Source organism: Topomyia yanbarensis, chromosome 2 (genome assembly GCF_030247195.1).
Source record: "Topomyia yanbarensis strain Yona2022 chromosome 2, ASM3024719v1, whole genome shotgun sequence".
Lineage (NCBI taxonomy): Eukaryota > Metazoa > Arthropoda > Insecta > Diptera > Culicidae > Topomyia > Topomyia yanbarensis.
The window spans coordinates 196,869,490-196,896,428 of NC_080671.1; the positions used below are offsets into that span (position 1 = coordinate 196,869,490).

Below are 26,939 nucleotides of genomic sequence, written 5' to 3' on the forward strand. Positions count from 1 at the left end.
CACCTGACTGAAAAGCGTGTCATCGTTCAATCACGTTTCGAAGAGGACAATGATGTCAAAACTCTTATCGGATACGACAAGACGATATTGTTCAACTGTTGAGTTGATACCACCAACATTTTGGTAATACACGCCAGATTCGATTATCCGTAGGGTGCAGACAAATTTTGCTTCGGATAATCGAATCATCCGGATAATCGAATCAAAACAAATGTTTTTTTTTCTTCATGAAATATATTTGTTATATGTTGAAAAACAGTATCTAAGGTACATGCATCAATGTTTGACCATGGAACATTTTTTTGATCAAATCGTATTAATAACGAATATCGATCAATTTATATTCTATAAAGTGATAGTAAGACATGTAAGAAAAATAAGTTAGGGGCCGTCCATATACCACGTGGACAGTTTAAGGGAGGGTAGGGGTACGGGAAAGTCCATGCTTGTCCATGGAGAGGGGGATGGGGGTATGACAATTGTTCACGTGAACTCTTGAATATTTTTTTCCTTTAATGGAATGTAGAACAAATTTGTACTATCATCGACATAAGCGCTTGATTTTTTCCTTTCAATTTTTTCCAATAGTAAGAAACACTTAAACCGCACATGCTATTTACTGAGATCACACAATGTTGCTCTCAGAAATTTAATTTCGTCAATTCCCATTATTTTTTTGGATTTCATAACTTGTTACACGACTCAGTTCAACAATTCATGTGTTACTTCCATTTTGCGCTATTATAATGGATGCAAAAATATGTCTTTCAGACTCAAAAATTTTAAAAACTTTTTTATAACTGATTTTGTGAAAAAATAAGATATTTTCACAAAAGTAAAAAAAAACTAAAATTCTGTGAACAAAGCTTGAACGTAATATAAGTTTTTAGGATAACATTCAGTATCAAAGTAGTTCAGGACAGATGAAAAATACACAATTTTCTGGAATTTAAAACTCATGAAACTACAGGACAAAAATGGGAAAAGTCCACGTGGACATCGTGGGTAGGGGGTAGGGGTATAGAGATTGTCCACGCTTGTCCACTGAGGGGGAGGTGGGGGTCAAAAACCAAGGTATTTCTGTCCACGTGGTGTATGAACGGCCCCGTTATATAGCCAAGTTATTTTATTTTAACGTATTGTGTTCGATTGATTGGGATAGTTATGTTTGGTCTAATAATCATGACGCATAAAACGAAATTCGCTGCGTGAAACTTCAGAAATAACAACTGAATTTATTATTACGCACTACTGCTTTGTATATAACAACAAAGCTTTGGGAATCCTCTAAGGGCCGATTTCTTCACTCTCGCTTAATGTTTAAACCAGGTTCACCAGTACGCTTAAACCTGGTTTAAGCGTAAAGCGAGGATGAAGAAATCGGCCCTAAGAGCAGCAACACGCTAGATTCCACTGAGAAGCCTAAAAATTTGTTTCAAAACAGTCCAAAATAGGTCCAATAATGGACGCTTGCTGAACGGTCTGCTGGGCGTCGCTTAACGTTGGTCCAACGAAAGACCAGCATTGGACGATATTAAAACATATATTTCTAAGAAGGTGATTTTGCACATGTTACGAGTAAAAATACTTTTTTACGCGCGACACCAAGGATCGTCGTCATGCGCTCTAGGGCTTTGGAGAGCCACTCAGAAACTAGATTCTTGGTTCTTGGAAAGTTTTAGCTATAAATATGTTCAAACGCATTGAGTGATTCAGTTTGTTATACATCGTCGCACAATAAACTTTTTTCTCTTGTTTGCTTGGTGGAAACATCGTCCAGAATCTTGATTTGGCCATTGTTCGGCGTTCTACGTAGCCGAGTCACTTAAAGGATGTTCTACAGTGAAGAACCTATTTTATTAGTCCCCGTGTTTGCCCGCCTCCAAATTTGACAGCTTTTTGACCCGATTTTGTCAGCCACATTTAAGACAAAGTCTTGTGATTTGATTCTCCTATGCTACATGTTGGGATTAAAGCAAAATCCTTTTACTTAAGCGTGCTAAGAATTCAAAATGTCGATGTTCTTAAAGTGATTAAAATGTTGCGATTTTTTTAACTGATGCGATAATAGGCTTCCGAAGAATTTAGTGGGGTTTTATCATACTTTAGATAGATCCCAATCAATATGAAACATATATGTTCAGATTTTGTCAATCGTCAATACATAATGGGGCTGACAAAATCGGTCATAATATTCATTCTAAAAATTACAGAAAAAATCACAGATTTTAAAATGTTGTTCTTCTTGTAATTATAGCTGGCATCTACAGGAAATTATAGTTTGTAGCCAATCTATTAGGTGCATAAAATTTTATAGAACACTGCACTGAATTGAAAAATTTGTCGATCATATGATTTTTTTTATTTTCACAAATTATTGTAATTTTTACGAGAGTTTAAAATTTTGTGTTTCCAGGAATTGTAGCTGATATCAATTTCTATCGATTTTTGTATTTAAATATTGGGATAAAAAAATATTTTTTGTGAAAAATGCGATATTTTTGTATTTCTACGTATTTTTGGTAATATTTTTTGAGAACATAAAATTCTGGTAATGTGCCGATAATCGAAACAATTTGTTCGGATTGTCGTACTACGAATAAGCGAATCATTTTCTACGGATAATCGAGTTACGTATAATCGAGGCTACGGATAATCGAATATGGCCTGTATATCATTGCTTGTCCTGTTGTCTACCAAGGCTGGAAATAGAAGAGCTTTAATGCAAGGAAGAGCTCACAGATGCATTATACTTGCATGTGATAGGTTTGCGGAAGACTCCTTGTCCCAACTCCACCACGGGACCAGGACGCCTGCTAGTCTCTGGCAGAAAGACCTCCACTTTGATGGGGGGACTAAGGGCTTTCTCATGACTGGTGGCAAGTGTGCGTTCCGGTGACTTGAGAGACGATTTTTTGTGGAATACTGCTGGACTATGTGCCTTTTAGCTCACAGGAAATATGTCATCTGGTGCTGATATAAAGTAATTAACGATGAACTGAAACATGTCAGCGCTTGAATTATTCAAAATTGACGAATACTTGAAATTTGACCATTTCTCCACTCCCACACACAGGACTAGAACGACTGGTGAACGTTGGCTGCAGTGGCTGGCGGGGTGATCTAGGGCTTCCATAATACAAGTGGTGGTGCATCCCGGTATTCCATTAACGTAATCTATGCTTTGGCTGGTCGAAATTAAATTCCCGAACGACTACTCCAGTCGGCCAGGTAGATGCTTCGAGTGCAGTGTCCTTTAGTTCGCTCGGAAGCATAACTCGCAATGAAATAAAGTTGAGTTTCGTGAGACCGGTATCCCTCTTGACCAACAAAACTGCTTTGGATGCGTCGATTGGTCCGGGGCATACTTGGGTCATAACTACAATTTCCTCCACTGTATGGCTCGGGTCGAGACGGCTCAAATATACCCAAAACTACTCCCGCTCATCCGCAAATGTTCTGATTTCTCGCTGAGCGGCTCTAGTACCACAGATTTTTTGCATTGTTTTTGTGAGGAATTACACTTAGGTCGCAATGTCACAATTTCCCCGTAGACTGACAAAGTTTTCACACGGCGAAATAAAGCACTTTTGCACGATAACACGAAAAAGAATGTCCCGATGTCCGTCAAGCGACTGGAACTCTTTTTACCAAAATACGATAGTTATAACACGGCTAAAATAGTACCTACTTTCACAAGAACCAAAAAACGTTAACACGATGTAAACAAATTATACTCACTTGTGATGTTTGAATTAGAAATAGAGAATGTGATTATACAAACCTTTTTTCACAATCTCAATGACTGTTTTGAATAAAAATCGCTTCATATAATCCTAAACATTTTAACTAACTTCGCAATATTTAAGGATGATATGCAACACAAAAATAAGCTCAAATTAGTCGATTTTACTTCTAGTAACGAGGATCCCACCAGACGAACTGATTTCTTTCGGTTACCGATGTATCGTACTCTTTTTTCACAAAACAATCCGTTCAATGTATGCTGTCGTAATTTTAATGATGTAGCTGACAAGTATGATTTTAACATTACTAAGACTACCTTAAAACATAGAATTATTATTAATTAAGGAACTGGCTGTACGAGAAAAACGAAGACCAGTATAAATAAATAAATAAACACAACAACTAAACACCAGTAATCAATCAAACGATGCGGTAATCAACACACTACACAAGAAAACGGTAAATAACAATAATAAACTTATTTTGAAATTTTTGACTTTTCATCAGATTTTCATTTATTTTAATTGTTTATGCAGTATCGAAATACGAAATTCTATCACTGAATTCCAACATATCCCAAACTGTATATCAAACATATCAATATCTCCGAAAGTAATAAAACCATGATAATATTAGTAAACAAATGGTAATCAACTCATCACTTAATGGAACTCGTGTTTACAGGTTTTTGTTGTTAAATACTAATGTTGAAAACTCTGTCTTCTGTGTGACCCGAAATAAACGAACCAAATTAGCATAACCGGACGTGTCACGCGACGAATAACTTTCAATAAACAATAGGGTAGTTAGTCATCTTTTCATCATGTTGTACCTTCTCATCCCCAAATGAACATTGGAAAATTGTGTGAAATATAGAGTTCCATATGTTGGAACAGCAATTCAGCAGTCTACTCTTATCTCGTATCTTACGCCAAACATGCGCATCGAACAAACGTCCGTAAAACTTTTGAAAACATCAGGCGAATTAGGCACAAGTCAGGAGCGTCTTCGCCGGCAAGCACCGTAAAGAGAGTGAGACCCTTCCGCTTCGTCAGCAGTGCCAACATATGGGATATATTAGTCTTTTATTGCTTTCCACCTATGTGCCGGCTCATGCATATATGGGCAGCATTAAGCTAGCCAAGTATGTATGTAGTGTAGAGTGTAGAAACATTCTCCGGCTGAATTGGGATGCTTCCTTTAGAATAGAAGTGACAGCATAGAGCGCTGCAAAGTGTACAACGTCGGAATAATGCCAGGCGTGCGGTTACAGCAATTAGCATTAGCCAAACGGTTGGCTGGACAAAACCGAACCTGGCCGTATGGCACATGTTCCGCTATGTGTATGTGTATTGTGTAGGCAATAGCAAAGGGCATTGTACTATGCTCCCATTCAACTAAACATGGTTGGGGGAAAACTGAAAGACATCATTTCAACATGTGCACTGCGGCCTGCAATAAAACGTTTCCCAAACAAAACCGTTCCGTTGCATGAAACATATTGTATCTGATTTTGTGAAAATAGGAACTTATCTCTCCTATGAGAAATGAGAACGAGATTTGAATCATTAAATTGAAATAAGTTTAAAGCCCTGCAGTACCGCATGTTTTGGATATCAGAGAGATCTGTTTGTAGGTCGGACAAGATTTTTCTTTAATTGGATCCTGGTTTCTATAGTTAGAGTGTAAATTACATATAGTAGTTTGTGCTCTGTACCGGAAATGTTCACTCCCCATCGTACGATTGCTTATGCTGCGAAATTCTTCCTGTTATCAGTTATACAATCAATACAATAACATGCGGCGGAAACAAAACGGCAATTTGAAAACAATAAACCTACTCACCTAGTGACACGTAGAGCTTCGGTCGCACATTCTCCTGCCAGGCACATAAGTTTCCAACAACAAATACAGTTACAACAATGAACGCGACAATCTGCCCGGTCAGCAGCTGATGGAGGGCTCGGTCAGAGCCGGCCGCTGGCAACATGATTAAACTGACGTCTGGATGCAACTTTTGCAACCCCGCCGCTAATTATCACCTCCCGCACCTGATTGGAAGTCGATCCGTTGCGGTTAGTGGTAACTTTGCTCGCCGGATACCTTTTTCCAACAATTAACACATCAATGCTAAACTTTTCCTCGCCTCGTCGCTCCGGAGCTAACGGCGCAAATTACTTCTATCGGCTAGACTTGAGAGCAATGAAAACCACCGCACGGTTTAATCACTTTGAAAGCACTACTATTTTGTTGATCACTATGATTAAGCTTTTACTGGGCGTGTAATATAATTTTTATATATTTTTTTTAATAATTATTATGATCGAAAAAGTCACACTCTATATACTCGATTGCAATCGGAGAAACGAGAAAAGAATCCCTAACGGATCTACTTTGATGTGGTGAATATGATGCGTGAGTTAAAAACTGTTCTCTTTTTGTTGTAGTATAATTAGCACTTTTGTTGGTTATATTAATGTTATGGCTACAATATGGTAGTAGGAATTGAAAAGCGATTTTAAATATAATTCAATATCAATTGGCGTAGACTACGTTTTCTGTTGCAATGGATTGGAATGTGTTTGGCTGCTTCAATATTCCGGTACGATCTGAAAATAAAAAAAAAACGGTATTTAGAAAATGTTTAATCAATTTGCCAAGAAGGCCAACACAAAAGCAATTAAATGTGATGCCAAGCAACTGTGGTCTGGTTTATTGGTTCTTTATTATTATTGATTCGAAACCACAATAATTCAATTAAATGTTCTGATTGAAAGAAGCAATGCCCTGAACTTCCTTGGTATGTTTATAGGTTTTCATGCTGTTGATTCGTCCCCCATAAGACTGAATAATATATACGCCCTTAATATGTTTAGATTAAAAACTTTTTCTACATTTCATGAGAATACGTTTGAACACCAAAATTAGTTTGAAGAGTTAAAACTGGTCTTTAAGGGGTTTTTGAAGTCTTTTGGACACAAAAGCTTATTTCCAATAATCTAATTAATGTGATTCGAAAAAAGTATAGGGAATCACGTTGAATTCGTCGTTTATACCCACCGAAATGGAAAGGATAAAGGAGCTGATTACAGATGAACTTTATGCAAAGAAGTCAAAATCCTAATGAAAATAACAAAAATCCGTACAATCGTTAATAACACTCACCAAATCTGAACCCTATCCTAGCATAAATGCTAGAAACTACACAACTAGAAAAATCTTGAACAATTTTGCATTTGACATACACGAACATCAAAAATGACAGTTTTGCGGTTGATTTTAATTTTTCATGATGTTGGATTCACTCCACATATGGCGTGTGTTTGTAATTTTAATAAATGTAATTTTATTGAACTACGCATGGAAAGTACATCTTGCCTGTAAAATTAAACCGAATACGGTTATATTTCGTTATTCCACGAATTACAGTTTGTTAAATTGTATCAAGTTGTAAAAAAAAGGAATATAAATTTTATTGTTGACGCAATTGCATCAACGATAAAATTTATATTCCTTTTCATCAATACAGGAAAATGGTAGTTAGTAGAAGCCGGTAATTGATGATTGGAACCCCTTTGAAAAATCAGAGTGATGAGCACTAGAAAGATTCAAGGATCGATTGCGGCTGGATCAATATATCATAAATCGCAACGAAATACCTCGCTCGGCAAGCATTCTGTATAGGTGGAAAGCGAAGTGAAATTTTCTTCACAACAGGCACCTTCAATGGTAAAAATTGCCGGGTTTGACGGTATTGTAAACATAATCAAGCATAAAGCAACCACGTGACCTGGAATGCACAACTTCAATCCCATACTCTGGCGACGACGAGGACACTAAAGATGTCATTCGCAAGTACAGACGTAGCTCCTGAAAAACAACATTTTTTCAACATTTCCTTTCGCGGTTTCATGATTTTTCACATCATTTGCCACTTCCCTATTTTCTTACCTGAATGGATGTCAATAGATTGCATTTATTATTTGTGTTATTAATTTTTAAATAATCTACAGTATTCATACTCTTCAAATAAAAGTTGAACGGCGGGTTTTCTTGTTTTATTTAACCTCCAATGTAGTGACCTGTCACATCCCAGGATCTTAAAAACGCCGAAAAAAGTTCCTTCGCCTCATTGGATGTAGCTTGAAAAATATTTAGCCAGGCATACAATCATTAATGGCAAAACATTGCCAGATGTACAACCTTTCGAACTAGTGATTGTAGTGCCGAAATACCATTTTTCACACGAGCTCACCAAAAACTAACCTACTTGACCCCACTCCACTCTACCTTTCTTCTACATTATTAGTCTGTTTTTGCTGTACTTCCAGTTGTTTTCTTTCCCACTGCTCATGTGTGCCAAAAATAATAATGTCGATTAATTTAAACGCTTCTATTTAATTTCCTTCTTTTCATATACACTCACAATCTTTCTCATTCCAAACATTCGAACGCTCGTGGCCTTCGCGAGAACACAAAACTGGTCACAAAGGCGAACATGCAATTACAATCAACCATACATATTTACGCTCGCGATTTCACCAACACCACAACACCCGGTAATTACATGAACGTTTTAGCATTAAATTTACAAAAGCGGTCTCAATCATTAACCCACCGCTAGCGCGATCATGAATCGGTCACGTCCGAAAATATCTACCGTCGATCTTAGCAACCCAGAGTCATGCCATAAGTTGGGTCAATAAAAAATGACGCTTATATCCACTAGACAACATGGTAACATGACCGGGCGCTCTAGTGATATGGCGGAGCTCTCTTTTAGTACATGAGTCGTACATCGAAAATTAACCATCAGACTCACGGTCCGCGCGATCATCCAAGAACAAACGCGAATATGCAAAAGGACACACGGTTATAAAATAGAATGAATACATGCGAAGTAACATACACATTAGCACACGCGATCGAACACATTAACGTACAAGCGCTCGAGCCTTTCGCGATGATACATGCGCCCGAACATATCTAAACTGTACGATGAATATCACATTCAGAATAACGACCCGCTGCAATTGGCCATAAGGGGTTACATACCTTTTTGTGCGAAAAATGTCAAGAAAGTTTGAATTTACGTAAAAGCATAAAGCAACAATTTCATTACATCAATCTTATAGTATTTTGGTAGTACCTTTTTCAGTGAAATAAACATGCTTAAGTTAATAAAAATGTATTGATAATTGGTGGAGTTATGGCCTTTTTCCCGAAACCATTTTTTATATAAGAGGTTTGCGGTGATCACCAAGACCAATAGATCAACTAAAATCCCAAAACTCAAAAAATTCCATTAGTATATGAGTATTCCTCGTACCTTAACGATTAGATGAATAAATAATACTTGTTTTCTGCATTCAGGATCGTTTTCCCTAAAAAATTACTGATTTAAGCTATAAAAATTGTATTAAAAATTCTCATCTAAGGAATTCCATGAGAAACCGGCCGACCACAAAATAAGACCATCGTCGATTCGAACGAAACTTTGAAGTTGTGTTCGGTTTATGAATCTCCATGATTTTCTTTGACAATTGCAATAATTTGATACAAGAGCAATTTTTTAAAAGGGCGCAAACATTTCTACTTGCATCAATTTCAATTTTTTTTTGTTCGATTACTGTATTTTATACAGCAAAACATTCTGAGAACGAGTTTCAGAAAATGAATATTTATGTACAAAAAAATATACACTGAAAAAAATGTGTCATGTTTCACAAAAACAAAAATTTGTGTTAAAAATTTAAATTGCAAGAAAACATTTTTTCTAATTTTTCATATTTTATCAACAAAAACCTGAAGAGAAAAGAAACATTTTGAATGTAATTATATTATGGAGAACTTATAGGTAAAAAAGTTTTTCTAACAATAACTTTATACAAGTTTTAAAATTTCATTTTGACATACAAAACTGTAATTTTAATACTGAATATGATTCTAAGTATCATTTTAAAACAAAATGCACTTAACGAAAATCTTCCAAAATGTGATAGTTTTCGAGATATTTGGAATTTTGTTCCAGCGAAACAGTGAATTCGTGTGCTTATGCCCTTTTTTAAAGTTATTCGCGTTATCCCATCATCAAATGTCAAAAATCTACTTTTTATCGTTTTAAAGACGCAAAAGAAACTTTTTCAGTGTGCTTGGATTATGGAGAAGCTTTCAATAAAAAAGTTTTCTTAACAACAACTTTTGTCATATTTCTATAATTCATACTATTTGCAGTCAAAAACGCAATGTTCGTTTTGAATATGATTCTAAACGCCATATTAAATTAAAATGCTCAAAACAAAAATTTTCTAAAATGAGATATTTCAAATTTTGTTTCAACAACATAATTCTTTTGCTTTAGAACGACCTTTGCAGAAGTTATTCGCGTTGCTCCATCAACAACAATAGGTTTTTCAAAAGGCCCATAACATTTCCTGTAATTTTCTTTTGATATCAAGGCGATATTGTAACCCATTTGAAAGCTACATGAAAACAACCAAAATATGATCGAACTATTTTGTTTCAAATGGTTTACAATATCACCTTGATATCAAAAGAAAATTACAGGAAATGTTATGGGCCTTTTGAAAAACCTATTGTTGTTGATGGAAAAACGCGAATAACTTCTGAAAGGGTCGTTATAAAACAAAAGAATTGTCTTGTTATAACAAAATTTGAAATATCTCGAGAAGTACCACATTTCAGAAAATTTTTGTTATGAGAATTTTGATTTAAAATAGCTTTAAAATAGCTAGCTTTACATTAAAATAGCTTTAAGTGGAATAATATTTAAAAAGAAAATTGTATTTTTGACTGCAAATAGTATGAATTATAAAAATATGTCAAAAGTTTTTGTTAGGAAAACTTTTTTATTGAAAGCTTCTCCATGATCCAAATATACTGGAAAAGTTTCTTTTACGTCTTTAAAACGATAAACATTAGATTTTTGACATTTTATGATGGGGTAACGCGAATAACTATTAAAAATGGCATTTTCACACGAATTAACTGTTTTTGTTGGAAAAAAATTCCGAATATCTCGAAAACTACCGCATTTTGGAAGATTTTTGTTAAATACACTCAGGTTTTTTACGCGGTTTTCATTTACGCGGTTTTTGAAATTTATGCGGTTTAACGGTTTAACGAGGTTCCCATTAACGCAGATTTTTAAATTTACACGGTCTTCATTTACGCGGAGTTTGAATTTTACGTGGTTTTTATTTGCGCGGATTATGAAATTTACGCGGTTTTCATTTACGCGGTTTTCATTTACGCGACCGGTATACCCCGCGTAAAAAACCTGAGTGTAGGTACATTTTGATTGAAAATGATATTTACTTATACTGTAATAAAATTACCGTTTTGTATGTCATTTAGTATGAAATTTGAAAACACGTATAAAGTTATTGTTAGAAAAAAAATACCGATAAGTTCTCCATCATACAATCACATTCAAAATGTTTCTTTTCTCTTTAGGTTTTTGTTGACAAAATATAAAAAATTAGAAAAAATGGGTTTTTTGCAATTTAAATTTTTAACACAAATTTTTGTTTTTGGTAAAACTGACACAACATTGTATGTATAAAATACAGTAAGCGAACAAAAGAAATTTGAAATTAATGCACGTAGAAATGTCTACGCCCTTTTAAAAAAATGCTCTTGAGTCAAAATAATCTTACTGATTGTGGAAAATGTTTAGTCTTCCATACCGATGAAACGTGTAAAGTTTCATAGGAATCTAAGATGGTCGGTCACGATTTGAAATATTCTCGGATGGATCTTCGTGGAATTCCTCATCTACAAAAAAAATATTTTGCATAAAAAAGGAATGGTTAGGGTACAATAAAAATTAATTATGATTAACTGAAAAAAATTGAAAAAAATCGGTGAGTGATTCTTCGGCAATCGTAATCACGGGAAAGCCATTTTTGAAAAAAACATTTCTAGAAAATCGAGCTTAAAATTTCATGTTACCACTGCTCTTGGTAGACGAAGCGCGCTTCGAAACGCTGTAACTTTCGATCTTTTTCTCGGATCTCTTTGAAAATTTGGCAAAATATTAACACGCTCCTACATATGATATGTTCATTAGTTTGATATTTATTGCCCCGAACACATGCATGTCAACGTAATGGCACAAACAAACAGACGTAACACCGGATGAATTTTCATCACTCAGAAAAAAACGGTCGATTTAAATTATGAAAAATGCCACATCTCACCGAGCGTGGCGCTAGTGAAGCGATTTTGGCCCATAGTCATAGTCCACTTCATTTCCGCGCGAACCCGAATACCAAGACGAAGGAAAAGAAAGGTTGAAACATTCGTCACTTTTGAGTGTAGTAGTTTTATAAATGCAAATTTAAACATGGCGTGTCCCACCCTGGAAATAAACTTAAAGATCCGAACGAGCATACTGCGCACATGGAAGAGAGAAAAGGCCGATGTTCACCGAGGATCTTCCGATTCGAGCACGTAGGGACATTTTTTTATCTCGAAACTGCCGATAAAAAATAATTATGATCGAATCGAAACAAAACCTCTGGCCACAGAAAAGCCCATGAAGTCATTTGTTTGTGTTTTCTTCTTCATGTCCGTTTCTATTATCGGTTTTATCGTAGAAACATAACAACTGTACTTATACATAGAAAAATGTGGCCGCCATTTTCATCTTATGCAAACCAAAATTAACAAAATGGTCCGAAAACTTAAATGTATTCCTGTAGAAATGTCCAACGCTGTAATTGTTCAAAATCATTCCTGGATCTTGCCCATTTAACTGGTTCAGTGTATCGAAACTAACCCGATGTATGCAATAGATTCGAATTTATCGGTCCCGGAACTGATGGAGAAATACATTGTGGGCGGGGTGCAGGAGCTACTAAACTTGAAGATACGCTCAGATTATATGTATGTCGGTTGCAGCAGGATGCAGTTCCATATGATACCAGTATATCGAGCATACTTTGCACTCAATATAAAGTTGAAAGGGAAAAAAGTGCCGTGGACTCGTACGCAGAATCATCATCAGTTTAGAATTTTATAAAATTGAGCTCTCCCAAAGCCTGCAAGATCGTTACCAATAACGCTCAGTCTATTCTACGAAATCTAAAGTTTCATTCCGGTAACGTTTTCAGAGGGCTTCTCCATAATCAGTGTTCTAGGTTATTGTGTCCATCGTTCACTAAAAATTCTACAACATCCAATTGCTATATCTTGCTCTGTTAAAACGTATCATGTCAACATCAGAACAAATTAAACCAAATTAAAAGCTGCCTAAGTGTTAACGAAAACAATAAAACCAGTCTCCAGTCTCTCATCATACATACGTGAACCGAAGTGATTAGTTTGCGAGTAAACAACGTATCCGAGGAGCGCACTTCATTCAAAGAATTCGAATAAAATAAAACACTCCAAAACTCTACACGATCAATAGCTAAGAAGCACAGGGGACACGAGCTGAATGGCAAGCATAAATGACTAGAAAACGTTCCAAATGACTATATTGCCGATACAGACAGAACTGTTAAATTTATTTCCGCAAATATTACACTTGTTTGGTCCTCGCGGGTCAACTAGACGCAAACCGAACTAGACCTAGAGCCAGTGGAAACAAAAACTGATGCTGTAAAAAAATCCAATTAAAATTTAACAACCGAAACACGCAACTACCAAAATAAATAAGTTACTGGATGAACACGAGCACGGGTGGTTTTTTTAAACACGCTCTGAACTGGTAAAGCTTACGAGACCTCCTTTGCTTAATTGTGAATGGAGGAGGGAGAAAGCTTTTGTTCCCTAGGGCTTGTGGAATTGTTATTCCACGTCGCTGCTGACGGTCAATGTGCAGAGCTGCCGGAAACACTAACAAATTAGCAGCATATACTAGGAAGGTGCGTGAACCTGAACAGTAACGGTATCATTTAACTCGTTATTACTACGTCCAATAGACGCTCAAGTACTGAAGATACGTACTGCTTAAAAAAACATTTTCTTGGTGGCTTAAAGATCCACGAAGCGAAAAACTATGTTGAAATCCAAATCGTGTGAAAAGAATTTCAGTGTACACAGCAATCCTGAACAACACTTCAGGTTTGGGAGATTCTTAACGGAATATTTACTTCTTGATATGTTACTTACTTACATGCAACGGTCCAATGCAGTAAATCGGTTTCGTTAATACTCCACCATCTCGCAATGAAACAGTTTGTGTTGAATGGCGTTTTTTCAGTAATTTCATTATAAGTCAAATAGTACAGGATATATCACAAATGGTAAAAAGATAACAATTCATACTGGCAACACTGTCACTCGAACTTCTGTCGACGGTAGCAGTAAAAATAACTACCATAAATCCAGTAGCAGTTTGTACTGTACCAATTCCCTAGGCTAGCTAGCTAGCCAGCCGGGCCAAAATGTACACAAAACACACGACATCCAAGAGAATGCGGTTTATACATTTATATCCTTTCTTCGTTTTGGTTCACATAAACTGCATTCGTTTGTGCTACCAGTCGGTGCATATTTTTTCGCCATTGCACTATCCATTTTCCCTCACCCACACCCTCCTTCCTCGGTTACCATTCCGTCGAACACGACACGAATGACGTTGACGGTTCCGGTTTGTGACAGACGAAAATCTATCAGGAAACATCCGAACCGGAACCCGCGTGTTTCTGTTCACTCCAACAAACCCTTTCCCGTCGCCAGTGGCATTCTTTGCGTTCTCTTCCCCCGCTTGATCAATGGTGATTTGTGGTTGTCTGGTGTAGCGGAATGATGATTCCACTGCAATGGCCATTAAACGTGATGCATGTCGGTTGAAAAATTTGAAAACAACTGTATAAATTCTCTCGGAGGGTGGATAAAAGGCGACCAGCAGATTCGTGCTGGACGCTGTGCACTCTAACGGGGGCTAGTTTTGGTGGAAAACAGTTATGTTGGATTCGTAATCGACGACGCTTTGGAACGCCCGTAGATATATGTTTTTCAATGTGCACTAATGAGATAATGGTTTTTGAACAGAATGAATGGAAAAGGTATACTTAATAGGTTAAGCGAAAACTGTTGTTTGGTCCTTTTGATGTTTTGGACCACCGTTTGTAGCATTTGTTTTGAGCTATGCACAATAGTCTTCAAAATATGCTTTGAACAAACGTCCATGTAAAATTACAAAATTACTACGTTTGCATATTTTGTATATTTTGGAAATCATTGAAATTGCGCGCACTCCGAAACATACAATTTTTAGATGAGCCCCGGCTATTTGCCAGTTTATCAACTAAAAATTTCAAAATCAAAGTAAAAGTAACAAAAAGATAAGCTGAAAGATTATTTAGAAAAAAAAACTAGAGGTAGGTAATGCCCGGAACATAACCAGGGTGTTGACGCAGGACAATTATTTTATATAAAAGTTTTCTGTATAACCTTAAAAAATCGTGACTTAAACATGCTACTTTTACTGGAAATTCGCCCAATTGAGTTTTCGAATAACTGAATTAGTCAGCATTCCTTATCAACTCTTATTGACAGCTGTATATACATACATACATATATATATATATATATATATATATATATATATATATATATATATATATATATATATATATATATATATATATATATATATATATATATATATATATATATATATATATATATATATATATATATATATATATATATATATATATATATATATATATATATATATATATATATATATATATATATATATATATATATATATATATATATATATATATATATATATTTATATATATTATGCGGAGAACTCGGCAATAAAATTGTTTTACTGAATTGATTACCGAGCGTGATACCAATCAAATCCTCAGAAACTTTTATCTGAGCCCGGTGATTCAAACATGATGTATAAATTTAGCCGTTTGAAAGAGATACAAGCAGAACTTTGATAAGATGATACGCCAACGAATAGCCATACGTCAATATCGCGGACATTACCCACCTCTAGTTTTAGAACTATTCAAACAAGATTCACCTAGCAAACAAGGTATCGGTAGCAAGCGTTGAACGTTTTTCTTTCGATTAGTGAGACAAGATTAGCAATTCGTTTAGTAGTGAGAAATTTATCCAGGTGCAAAGTATACGTAAAGCTTGCGTTTTGAAAATATTTATTTATTTACTCATCTTTGAAATTATATCATCCAGACTACTCCTAGATTAGCTTAAATTCCTAATTCTGTTTTTAAAAATAGATTTTGTAATGCCGAATTCAAAGGCAAAATAAACATTAAGGGAGAGTGTGAACCCTTGATCTTTGGGATATTTGATTCCCTGCCATACCTCATAATCTATACACAAAAAGTTATCACAATATAAAAAGAAAATTAAAGAAATGGTTGTTTAAGATGTTTTAGAAAGAAAAGCTAATGTATTAGATTTGGTTTAAAAAAGATGTACAATATTGTGAAAAATGCGTGTGTAAATCCATCTCGATCTATCTACAAATTTTTAAACGCTCTTCGAGATCGTCGAACTAATTCTATACACCCAAAATCCGACGGGCATGTTTCTATTACTTTTGGGTAAGATTCTATTGTCTTTTCGGTAACAGACCAGGCAATTGCGCATTGCGGTATTAAACTCATATTCCCGCAAAGGTAGTATACGGTGGAATGACGAATTTCGGTTGCTGTTCATGTATGCGCATCACACAATCAAACACTTTTTCAGTATGTGTCAACCTCGGCTCTGTTCGGATGTAGGATAATTCGGTCGATTGCTATGATAGTGTTAGTACCGAGCTAAACCAACCGGAATCCTGGCGGATCTCTGACCAAATTCAGGCTGGAATCTGCCCCAATATTGGCAGAAACCAGCCAGAATTACGGATTTTTTACTGGGTAGGTTGGATAGTAGAATAAAAAGTTTAGGCGGTTTCCGGATCCGGCCTAGCTGCCAGATCCGGACCAGTCCCCAAATCCGGACCTCCCGGATCCAGACCAGTGCCTAGATCCGAACCAGTGCCCGGATCTGGACCAGTACCCGGAACCGAACCAGTACCCGGATCTAGCCCATCCCCTTTTCCCCTTACCAAGTCCGGACCTGAACCAGACCCAGACCTGGTGCTTAGATCCAGACAAGTGTCTGGATCTGGACCCTCGGTTCGGATACGTGGATCCAAACCATAGGTCTTGCTTCCCATACATGACTATTCATGTTTTGTGCAGTCGCTACCTTGCTGTTAACGTCCGTGATAGAAAAGAAATTTCAATTTTACACCGGCCGAAGTACCCCACCACTATTCCGAGTCGTTTTTTTCTGACTGTGCTTCGAAGCTAGCCGAGTGTGAGCCGATCTTCAAATACGGAATGTGTCGCGTAGAAAAAATCGAAACTCGTCTCTATCATCATTATGTTCGCTTTGCGCGAGGCGCAATACAATGACAAGCGAAGTGCTACACACTTCCAGACAATTCGACGCGTTAATATTTATTGAATAAGAATTGATGAAACATGAGTGCGATGCAGAAGAGATTTGAATGTGTTGGTATTGCCATTTGGGGATTTTTGTTGGGACCGTTTTAGCATGAAACGTCTTGCTATTAGAGCATTTTTTCTTATTACCGTAAAGGTATTACGGCCGAGTTTTGGGTGTATGAATATTTTCTAGAACATTTTAACGACATTCAATCGGCTAGAGATTACTGGGTAGGGAAAGTTATGAAAATTTAGCAAGGAGTAAGGATGTGAAATATACAGATCGCAAAACTAAAAGAAACAGGCTTAAAATTTTACGGGATAATCTTTTGTCTTCTGCTGACAGGACGACTCCTGCGTAGGGGCCGTACACTAATTACGTAAGGCTTTTTAGAGCTGTTCAACCTCCCCCTCCCCCCAGATAAGAGTTCGTAAGATTTTGGTGAACTCCCCCTCCCCTTACATAAGATCTTATCATGATTATCGTAATTAGAAAATCCAATTGTTAATTCATCAAATAATAAGATAGCGAAAACGATATGTATAGAATTATTACAAGAAAACTCATGACAAAATTTAACTGTAATCAACTGCAGAATTTCAATTGCATGCCAATCTCGCCCAGTAGAGAGAATAACTATTGTCAGATATTCAGTAACTCCAATTTGGTCCACATGACCTGCTTTGCTATATTCCACTTTTTTGTTGGAGACGAACCACTGCGACCAGTATTTAGATCTATGTGCTATATTCCACTTCCTCTGAATCTATTTTCTTGTGATGTAAAATTTAAAAGAGTTAATACCTCTTCTGGCATGAATTTATTCTGAGTGCCAGCTGTGACGCTTATCGTACGCATAGCTCCGAGTTAACCATCTTCGAATTTTCTTGAATTAAAATACAGTTCACACTCTGGAAACATTCGACATTCAAGATCTTTGACAATTGCATGTTAGAACATTTTCCAGATACCTTGCGGGTTTGAATCGAACGTTTGAAAAAGACAAAGTCGGTCTAACAACAGGAATGGTATCAACACTTCTTAACTTGTAAGGCATATTGTGACTCCAGTTCCCGAACAGAACAATGTACAACCAAGAGCCAAAAATTACTCATATTGTTTAATATACAAGAATTATATGGTACAAATGAAAATAGTTCCCTTTTCTTATTAAAAAGAATATTTTCCTTATGGATTTAATTTTTTAAACTTGTTTTATGATTTTACGTAAGAAAGGACAAACCCTCCCTCCCCCTCAGATAAGAATTTGTAAGATATTTTGAAACTACCCCTCCCCCCATATGCCTTTACGTAATGAGTGTATGGCCCCTTAGGCAGCATAACTACGAATCACTCAAGTCTACCAACATGTCTCCTGGTCAGCCAAGGGAAAATTCGTTCACTCGCGCGGCTGTTGCTAACTGTGGATCACAAAGTAGCCAAAACTTTGTGCTCACGAATTAACCATGAACAACACACCAAACGAGAAGTCTAAAAAAAACTTCATAGTAGGTCACTAGATGGACAAACTGTAAATGAACGATGAAGTTTGAAATTTTTAAGAACAGCGTCAAATCTTCACTCATGAATGTTTGCCACATAGCTTCGCGAAGCTCACAAAGCTTTCTTGATGCATGAATAAAGCATACATACTACCTATTTTTCACCGCATTTTGTGCTGATGGAGCGCTTCGTGGGTAGTTTTGTGGGGAATTTAATCTACTGAAATTTTTTGCAGCTCAGTTGTTAGTGGAGATCGTTGCGAATTTTGAAAAAACCTCGATTTTTAGATATTCTTTAAACGGTAGATGGTGTTCCAAGTATTTACTTTATTGTGCGATTATCAAAAAAGAATCAAAACTACACAATGAAGAAACTTGTCCTTCTTTACCGTAAGAACCGTGCTTTTTTATTTATCGTGTGTATATATCATCAATACTGCATAGTCCTGAACGGTTGCCAACGATATATGATCAGTGAAGTGCATTTTTTGTAAGTTTTTTATTGGGGGTTTTAACCAAATGGTCATTCGCCCATAACAGTGAATAGCATCGTGATGGAGAATTTTACTCCTAAATCACAGATAGTTTCAACACGCTCCAGGATTTGGCCACTCAGAGTGTATTAGTGCTTGATCGAAAAGCGACACCGAGTAAATGATATTGCTTTGCATTTCTTGATGCTCACCTCCATTCCATTTTCTTTACTCTATCGCGATAGCAAACCAATGTCCAAATTTAGATCTGTACCATCTTCAGCAGAGCAGATAGTACATTTTCAGTTCGCATTTGTCGCAGTTGAAATGAAGAGATCATACACAAACAATACGCAGATGAGCTGTTCCAGTATACTGCCTTGAGGAACTCCAGAAGTATAAGTGAATCTGAGTTTGAAGTATTCAAGTTCTAACCTGCATGAAACGATCCAACATATATGAATGCAGCCACTTTGTTACCCATGAAGGGAATCCAAGTCGCCCCAGCATCTCAATTGCTAGATCATGTGGAACTTTGTCGAATGCTTTTGAGAAATCTATGTACATCGCCAACACTTGTCTCCGTTTCTTGATCTCATTCATAACTTTGTTTACAGAAAAACATGAGATTAATTGTTGTAGAGCGTTGTTTTACAAAACCATGCTGAAACTCAGAGATGATCGGATGTGACGCGCGATACAAAGCGTTGTGAACTATGCCTTCAAACGCTTTTGCGGTGCAGTTTACGATGAAAATTCTACGATAATTTTTACGTTGTGAAATGACGAAAGCTGATTTGCAGGCTTCCGGAAAGGTTGCCTACGAAATTGATATATTAAAGATGTGCGTTATGGGAAGTGACAAAGCATTAGCACATTCCCTTATAAAAATGGCGGAAGAGTATCGACTCCAGCACCATTAGAAGTATCAACTTTCGTAAGTACAGCGTCCTTCTTCTAGACCGACTGATAATGATGGGAGATTTGGGTAATAATTAATAGTGCAGTTCCAAGTGCTAAATGGGCGCTTCTGTATTAAAAAACACTTCGAAAGAATTCGACAAATAAATTGGGTCTTTTGGAGAATCAGCTACAATCACATCGTAGAAAACGGTTGATGGTACTTGATTACCTTTTTTAAGGTTTCTAACAAAATTCCAGGATTCGATTTGAGGTTCGATTGAATGCTGTAACTAGCGATCTGGCGTTGCATATAATAAGTTTCGATACGGTAAAGGTTTTTTTTGTTCTCGAAGTTTCTGTTTCGGAGAAAACACATCCCAACTTTTCGTGCACGATAGTGTAGATGTCAAAGCTCAGAGGTCTACGTCACAGTTGGGTTTGACGAATATTTTGCTAAATTCGCTTACGGGGTACATTTTCCATTATGATTTCATTGAGTTTATAGTAGGGTAAACAGGTCTAATACGCCCCCTTAAGGAAAAATAGCTATATTTCACCATTCGACGCTATGATCTTCTCACTAACGACTCTAATTTATTGTTATAGTTGTTAGAAATTAGTACCCTTTTCATTTTTTATTAAAAACATCCTGATATAAGTACTATTAAACATTTTTCAAAGATGCCTAAATTCTAGTTTTTTCTTTCACCCAGGGCAAAATGCTCCCGGTGAAAGTGTAATATGCCCTATAACAAGAGGACGGTATGCCCCACAGCAATCGGTGAGTATGCCCCACAACAATGGATGGGGCGTTTTGGCCGGTGATGAGCTGTTGTGAATACATGAATAATTCTACACACACACACACACATAGTTTTAAGCCAAGCTAAAAACTAAGATAGTAACTATAATATTCTAGTAAACTACTTGAAATAATTCTATCGAATCCGACTGTTTCTAATTGGTTGTAATGCTATTGGAAAAAGTGGAAGCTTACATAAAAGTAGCTCTTTTAAAACTTTTGTGTATATTGTTGTTTTGCAACATATTAAAAATACCAAACTAACTTAGTACGATGATTTCATGAAACGATACTGTTATCAGTCATTTTTACTTTTTAGATAGTTCAGGAATCCTGGGAATCGAAGAGGGGCATTTAGCCCCGGTGGGGCGTATTATACCCTTTTACCCTATAGGATAGATCCCACTTCATTAGTGGACACTGATTCCAGTAGCCCGTCTCACGATAACAGACCTTGACGGTTGAAGTCAAGGTCTGTTACATAGTTACATATACCAGGGTTAAAAGTAATATCGTCATTTAAATTAAATTTAAATACAAACGGTTTATGGAGATGGTCTATTTTTAAAATAGAATGTGGCATATCAATGATCTCTACGCAATCTGGCTCACTGACGAACGCCAAATCGAGAAGCCTCCTATTCACATTCAGTAACTCACTTACTTGATGTAAACCGACGGATTGCAACGCCTCTGAACACAATTTCCTGTTCCGACAATGCATTAATGGGGAGCAATGTATTTAAATCTTCGTCTAGAGCTCAGCTATGTCTTGAAAGATTCCCATTTAAGCTCAACCGGAAATGAACCGGAATTCTGACTGGTTCCAGTTCGTATTCCAGCTCCAGTGACACAACCGATGGTAACTAACCAATCGGTTATGTCACTGGAGCCGGAACACGAACTGGAACCAGCCAGAATTCCGGTTCATTTCCGGCTAAGCTTAACTGGGTTATAGTCACCCAAAACGATTATGAAGTCAGAATCTGTCGCTAGGTATATAATTTGTCCAGGTATCTGCTACGCCGCCATGATTTCCAAGCCAACATCTAAAAAATCGCGTTAGGGTCGATTCACAATAATCAGAATCAATTTCATTCGCCACAATTTTGCGATAGTCGATTTCGTTTAATTTGTTGGTGTATCATAGTTTAAAGTTTTAATTATTCACTGACATGTCCAAAACAATACATTTCTTCAATTAGCCATCCAATATTTTCGCTTTTGAACAAATATTTAAAAATTGAATCATGCGGTACGGTATCTGACTAGTGAAAATCGAGCTTCGAACAAAACGAGCAGAACAATTTGAACTGTCAGTGGGGCCCATAATTTGTGTGCCCGCTGAGATGTTGACTTATGTCAGTTCAATATAAAAGGGATAGGGGTGCCATATACGTAGATTTGTCGCACTGCCGATGAATGAGTGATGTACAAAGCTCGATCAGAGTTCGGTCGCAAATATATTCCACCTATATACACAGATCGAACTGCAAGCTGCAAACGAATAACAACTTGTTCTAATTTTTCGCAGCCATCCAGGGAAACTAATTTTCACTTAAATGATGATTTCACAGCAATAAGGACGGCACTATTATGGGTTAGTGTGCTTGCTGATATGTTGCGATCACAATTGAGGTTTTATGATAGTTTTATAGCCACTCATAAAACTTAGATTGCGCTTGTAGTGTGCTATAAAACTTAAATTGTTACTTGGGATGTTTCTTTCAATACTATTACCACGTTGTAGTCAAATGTGAAAGCCATTTGTTTTGGTTCGCATACCTCGGACATTCTGATAGTAAACAGCCAGACAATTGAAAGGAAGCTGGAGGAAGAATTTGTTGGTTGAGTATTGAGAACAGGGAGTGATGGCCGAGGATCATTATCAGCAATATAAATAGGTCTAGCGGTATTATCAGCAAAAAATGAAGCTTGGTTAAGCATAACAGTGCGTTTCAAACATTGATAGACAATCGTATGAAGCGCTATAGAATGAGATTCTGTTACACTCGGTCCTACCGGTTTTCAAAAATGTTGATTCGTAGCTGGTGTGAGATACAGTCAGTAAAATCGCGAATTTCTACATCTTCCGGCCAGGTTCAAGGAAGCATTGATTTCTGCCGCAGTTCTGGTTAACACCTACCTTGAAAGACACAAATCTTTTCGTAGATGTATGTCGGTCCCTCGGTTTTAAGCGTTTCACTACTATGTCGTAAAACTGCAGACAGCCTTTGGCAACTGGCAAAATGCCCATTTTTCTGTTACCTCCGGCGATACTTTTTCTAGTACATTCAGAATTTAGACGTCGGATGTTCAAACGTGACCGTGGGTAGTTTGACATTAGTGTTTTTTTGAAGTACCACGAAAAAGGTTGATTATCGATGTTATTGGTTTAAACACGTGGTCTTCGCCTTCTGTGTGATGTATTGATCTCCGCTATGGCAGAGTCCGTAGAGATTGGTGCCTTTGTAAAACGGACGTTTTCCATGCAGGCTTTACACATGTAGGAAATTTAAGCATTTTAACGAGTTTTTCGATTCCCACACCCTCCAAAATTGACCACTTTCGTCTCCATATCGAGCAGCTGTTACAGCGGTGCATTTTTTCGTATAAACGAAGCTTAATCGACACACGTATGCAATAAACTGTCAATTGCTTACCAATATTGTCGGAAGAGGCGCTTGTGTAACGAAAAATAAATGGTAACAGTTGCATTCCAATACAAACTCAGCAGAAATTAGCGATCTTTTCCTATCTCTTTAGCGACGATCTCTAGGCGACAGTGTAAAAGACTCTGAAGGTGATTTCTTACTCGTCGAAATGATAACACAGCAGAGGGATCACCACCTTTACTTAAGCGGGACCCATGCAGTTTCAACATCAATGTCATCAAAGAAGTTTCAAGATCGCGAGAGATTTTCTTTTCGTGTTCAAAAGTAAAATTGAAAAGTCAAAACATGTATCTTCAAAATAAAAAAAAGTTTCTAAATCCATTGAGTAGATGCTTTACAATTTATTCCCAAAAAAGTGCACAATTTTAGGCCTTAAGGAGAAAATTGTTTAAAACCATCTTTGTGCCTGAAGCTTGAGCTTGAGCTTGTGCGACCACCCCTGGCTGCTACTCCGTTATCGATCTGGACTAGCTGAAGTTGCACAGGGAATCAGTAGATAATTATGCCTGGGAGTAGCGAGACATCTTTCAATGTGCAATTCCTGGTAATCCTAAAGTGTTTATTGATCAATACCGGCGCCAGCCAGGCCCGAACGTAGATCGCGGAAGGAAAGGGTAGGGATGTTAGTCCGATTCTTGCTTTTGCTAGAGGCCGTATATACTACTGCGCACTCCACAAGTATCACGGGAGGGGGAATTTGTTAATAAGTATAGAAGTTGGATTCTACTTCTTCTTTACCGACGCCAGAGAGGTGACTCTATTATCTGGACTAGATATCGATCCATCAACTCATGGACCGGGGACCAACGCTTTACTTCCCTTCCGAAGGAAGACGTGACCACAGATTTTTTCACCTCAGAAAAATCTGAACGACCTCGGCTGGGATTGAACCCAGGACAACTGGAACACTTGAACCCAGGACAACATCGGCGCAGTCCCATCTTTGTGCCTGAAGGAAACAAAACCTATAACTAAATTAGTTATGGATTTTTTTTCTTGCGGGACATCACGCTTGACTAGGGGTTTGCTCAGGAACACAAATTGTGCCTCCATTTTGTTGGAGCTTTGCGTCAATCCGGTGCTAACTTAATCCTGTCACTAAGTTAATGCCGCATCTTGAAGAGACGTATAGTAAAAAGGACGTAAGTCCTACGTCAAAAATTTAACAGTCTTTCCAAGAATTTTTTGATAAACTTTTTTTCGTTCTCCTGACTGCGTATAACGCATTGTAGAACATTGTTCAACTGCTCACGTAGTGATTTGAATCGCAGCCGCGCAACCCGAATATTGCGTCAATATTTCACGATAGCAAGTCAGAGCAACTGTCTCGAAATGTCACATATACACATTACACGTATAGAGTGCCGAAGGTGTATCGCGTGGAACCTAAACCGTAAAATGTGCTTTTATCGTCATGGTCTACCTGCCCACACTTCTAAACATTCGTTCTGTTGCACGTTCATAACTAGCACCCTTTAGATGTGCCAATATGTATACCTATATATACATATTAAAAGCGCTCGTATTTCTAAAAGCACTCGCCATCTGAGCCGGAGCAAAGCTGAAATGTAAATTCAAGCGAATATGGAAAAAAAGAAAATATTATTTTCCTTCCGTCGCAGTCGTCAGTACGAAACACCGTTCAAGACAAGAAACACACATCTTTCACGGATGAAAGAATGGAGCAGGACTCGACAAAGAGTCCCAGCCACTCACAGTTGAAAGTTTAGAAGGCGACCCGATTAAACAGCACACTCGAAGCAGGTTGCCGTTTGGGTTATGAAGGGAAGAACTTTTGCACAAATTGCAACGATACTGCCCTAGATAAAAAGCATACGGGAGTTAAAAAATTGAAGTATTATTCCTTGTCACGATCACGTGAGAAAAAAAAGTACACTACACGGAATATGAAAAAGATATGGACCCAGAAAGGTGCATTGCGCTTATTGTGAGCAGAAGGAATATGGGTATGCTGTTGCTAAATCTGGACGGGGATAACAGGACGTGTAGAGCTGATAGACCTGATGGTAGATAAAAGTGACGCACAAAAATGTAGTTAAATTTTTCGGTGCTACTGAATTGCTATTAGTTTTTTTATATCTTCTTATGGAATAATTTAGCAAAAATAGAATCTGTTATTACAATTTAGTTGAGTTGGGTGAGTAGCAGCATTGCTGATAGCTACTCGTCTTAACGCGCATTCCAACTGCATCAAAAACTGTACATTTTTGCATCAAAAACTGTACATTGAAAACTGAGCTGAGTAAATAATTATTAGAACGTGACCAAAAATTATTAGAATAGAAATAGAATTGCTATAAAAACTGTTTCTATGATAAATTCCTCCATGCCTAACTTGCAAATTTACATATACAAGTAAAACAATCCCTAACTAGTCCGAAAAGGCTATGACTAATTATACAATAAATTCCAGCACTAACAAGATAACCATGCCGACATTCATAAATATGGAAAATAAATCCAAATACGATACTGAACATTGGCGAAGGATCAACACAACCATATCTGTAGGAGAAGATGTGGTAATCAACGTCCAGACGCTAAAGTACAATATTCTTGATTCATTTCTTCCGCCAGTCCAATGTTTGTTTTTGTTTCTTGTTACTCCATCTTCCACTAAACCATTCCGTCCTAGCAAACGAGGGATCATTCGTTACCAAAGAGCACGTACCAATAAAACCACACAAACACCACGCACCAGGGATACCTCCTACCTAAATAGTATTGAACTCCAATCCAGCAGAGGAAAAGCAAAAGCCATTATCCAGATCCGCTCTAGTGCCACTGAAATATTAATCCTCATTTTGCTGCTGTTCGCTCTGCAATGTATTTTAGATACATTTCTCCACCCGGACGAAACGGGCGGACCACGGGCAGATCACAGTGAGCGGGTGCTAAATGAAATATGAAAACACGACCCACCCTCGAATGGGTTGGGAATACATAAATCGATATTTTGCGTCAGAATCTATTCATGGTGGTTTCGATTCAATAGGGTTGTGGTTTGATTGCGCTCAAAAGCACTCAGGCTAGCCACTGTTTGAGCAGCTAAGGATGTGCAAAACCAAGGAATCTTGGCCGATCGAATACAGTCCAACACATACACCCAATTGCCTGATGTCGATAGAGCTCGTTTTGTAGTATCGAGCTCTATCAGCATCAAGCAAGCAATACTGAGGCTCTAGCAATGATTATACAGCGGCTTTTAGAGCAGAATGTTCTGAAAATACTCGCTTTTTGTTGTGAAATACAAAATGTTTCTAATTTTTTGCCTATATAATTGAAGAAAGGCTATTCAAACCATAATAAAACTTTGATAATCAGTGGCGTAGCCAGAAATTTGGTTTGGAGG

The 26,939-nt window shown here is 37.2% G+C and overlaps 1 protein-coding gene across 5 annotated transcripts in view; it reads right to left on the reverse strand.

The window, feature by feature from the left end:
* LOC131682572 (semaphorin-1A) overlaps window positions 1–26,939 on the reverse strand; it is a 531,458-nt gene that overhangs the window by 461,875 nt on the left and 42,644 nt on the right. For all 5 annotated transcript variants that reach the window (XM_058964157.1, XM_058964152.1, XM_058964153.1 and 2 more), the window contains exon 2: window positions 5,593–6,356. In XM_058964157.1, coding sequence (XP_058820140.1) covers window positions 5,593–5,737 — 145 coding nt within the window. In that variant the 5' untranslated portion in view covers window positions 5,738–6,356. The remainder of the gene's footprint in view (window positions 1–5,592; window positions 6,357–26,939) is intronic.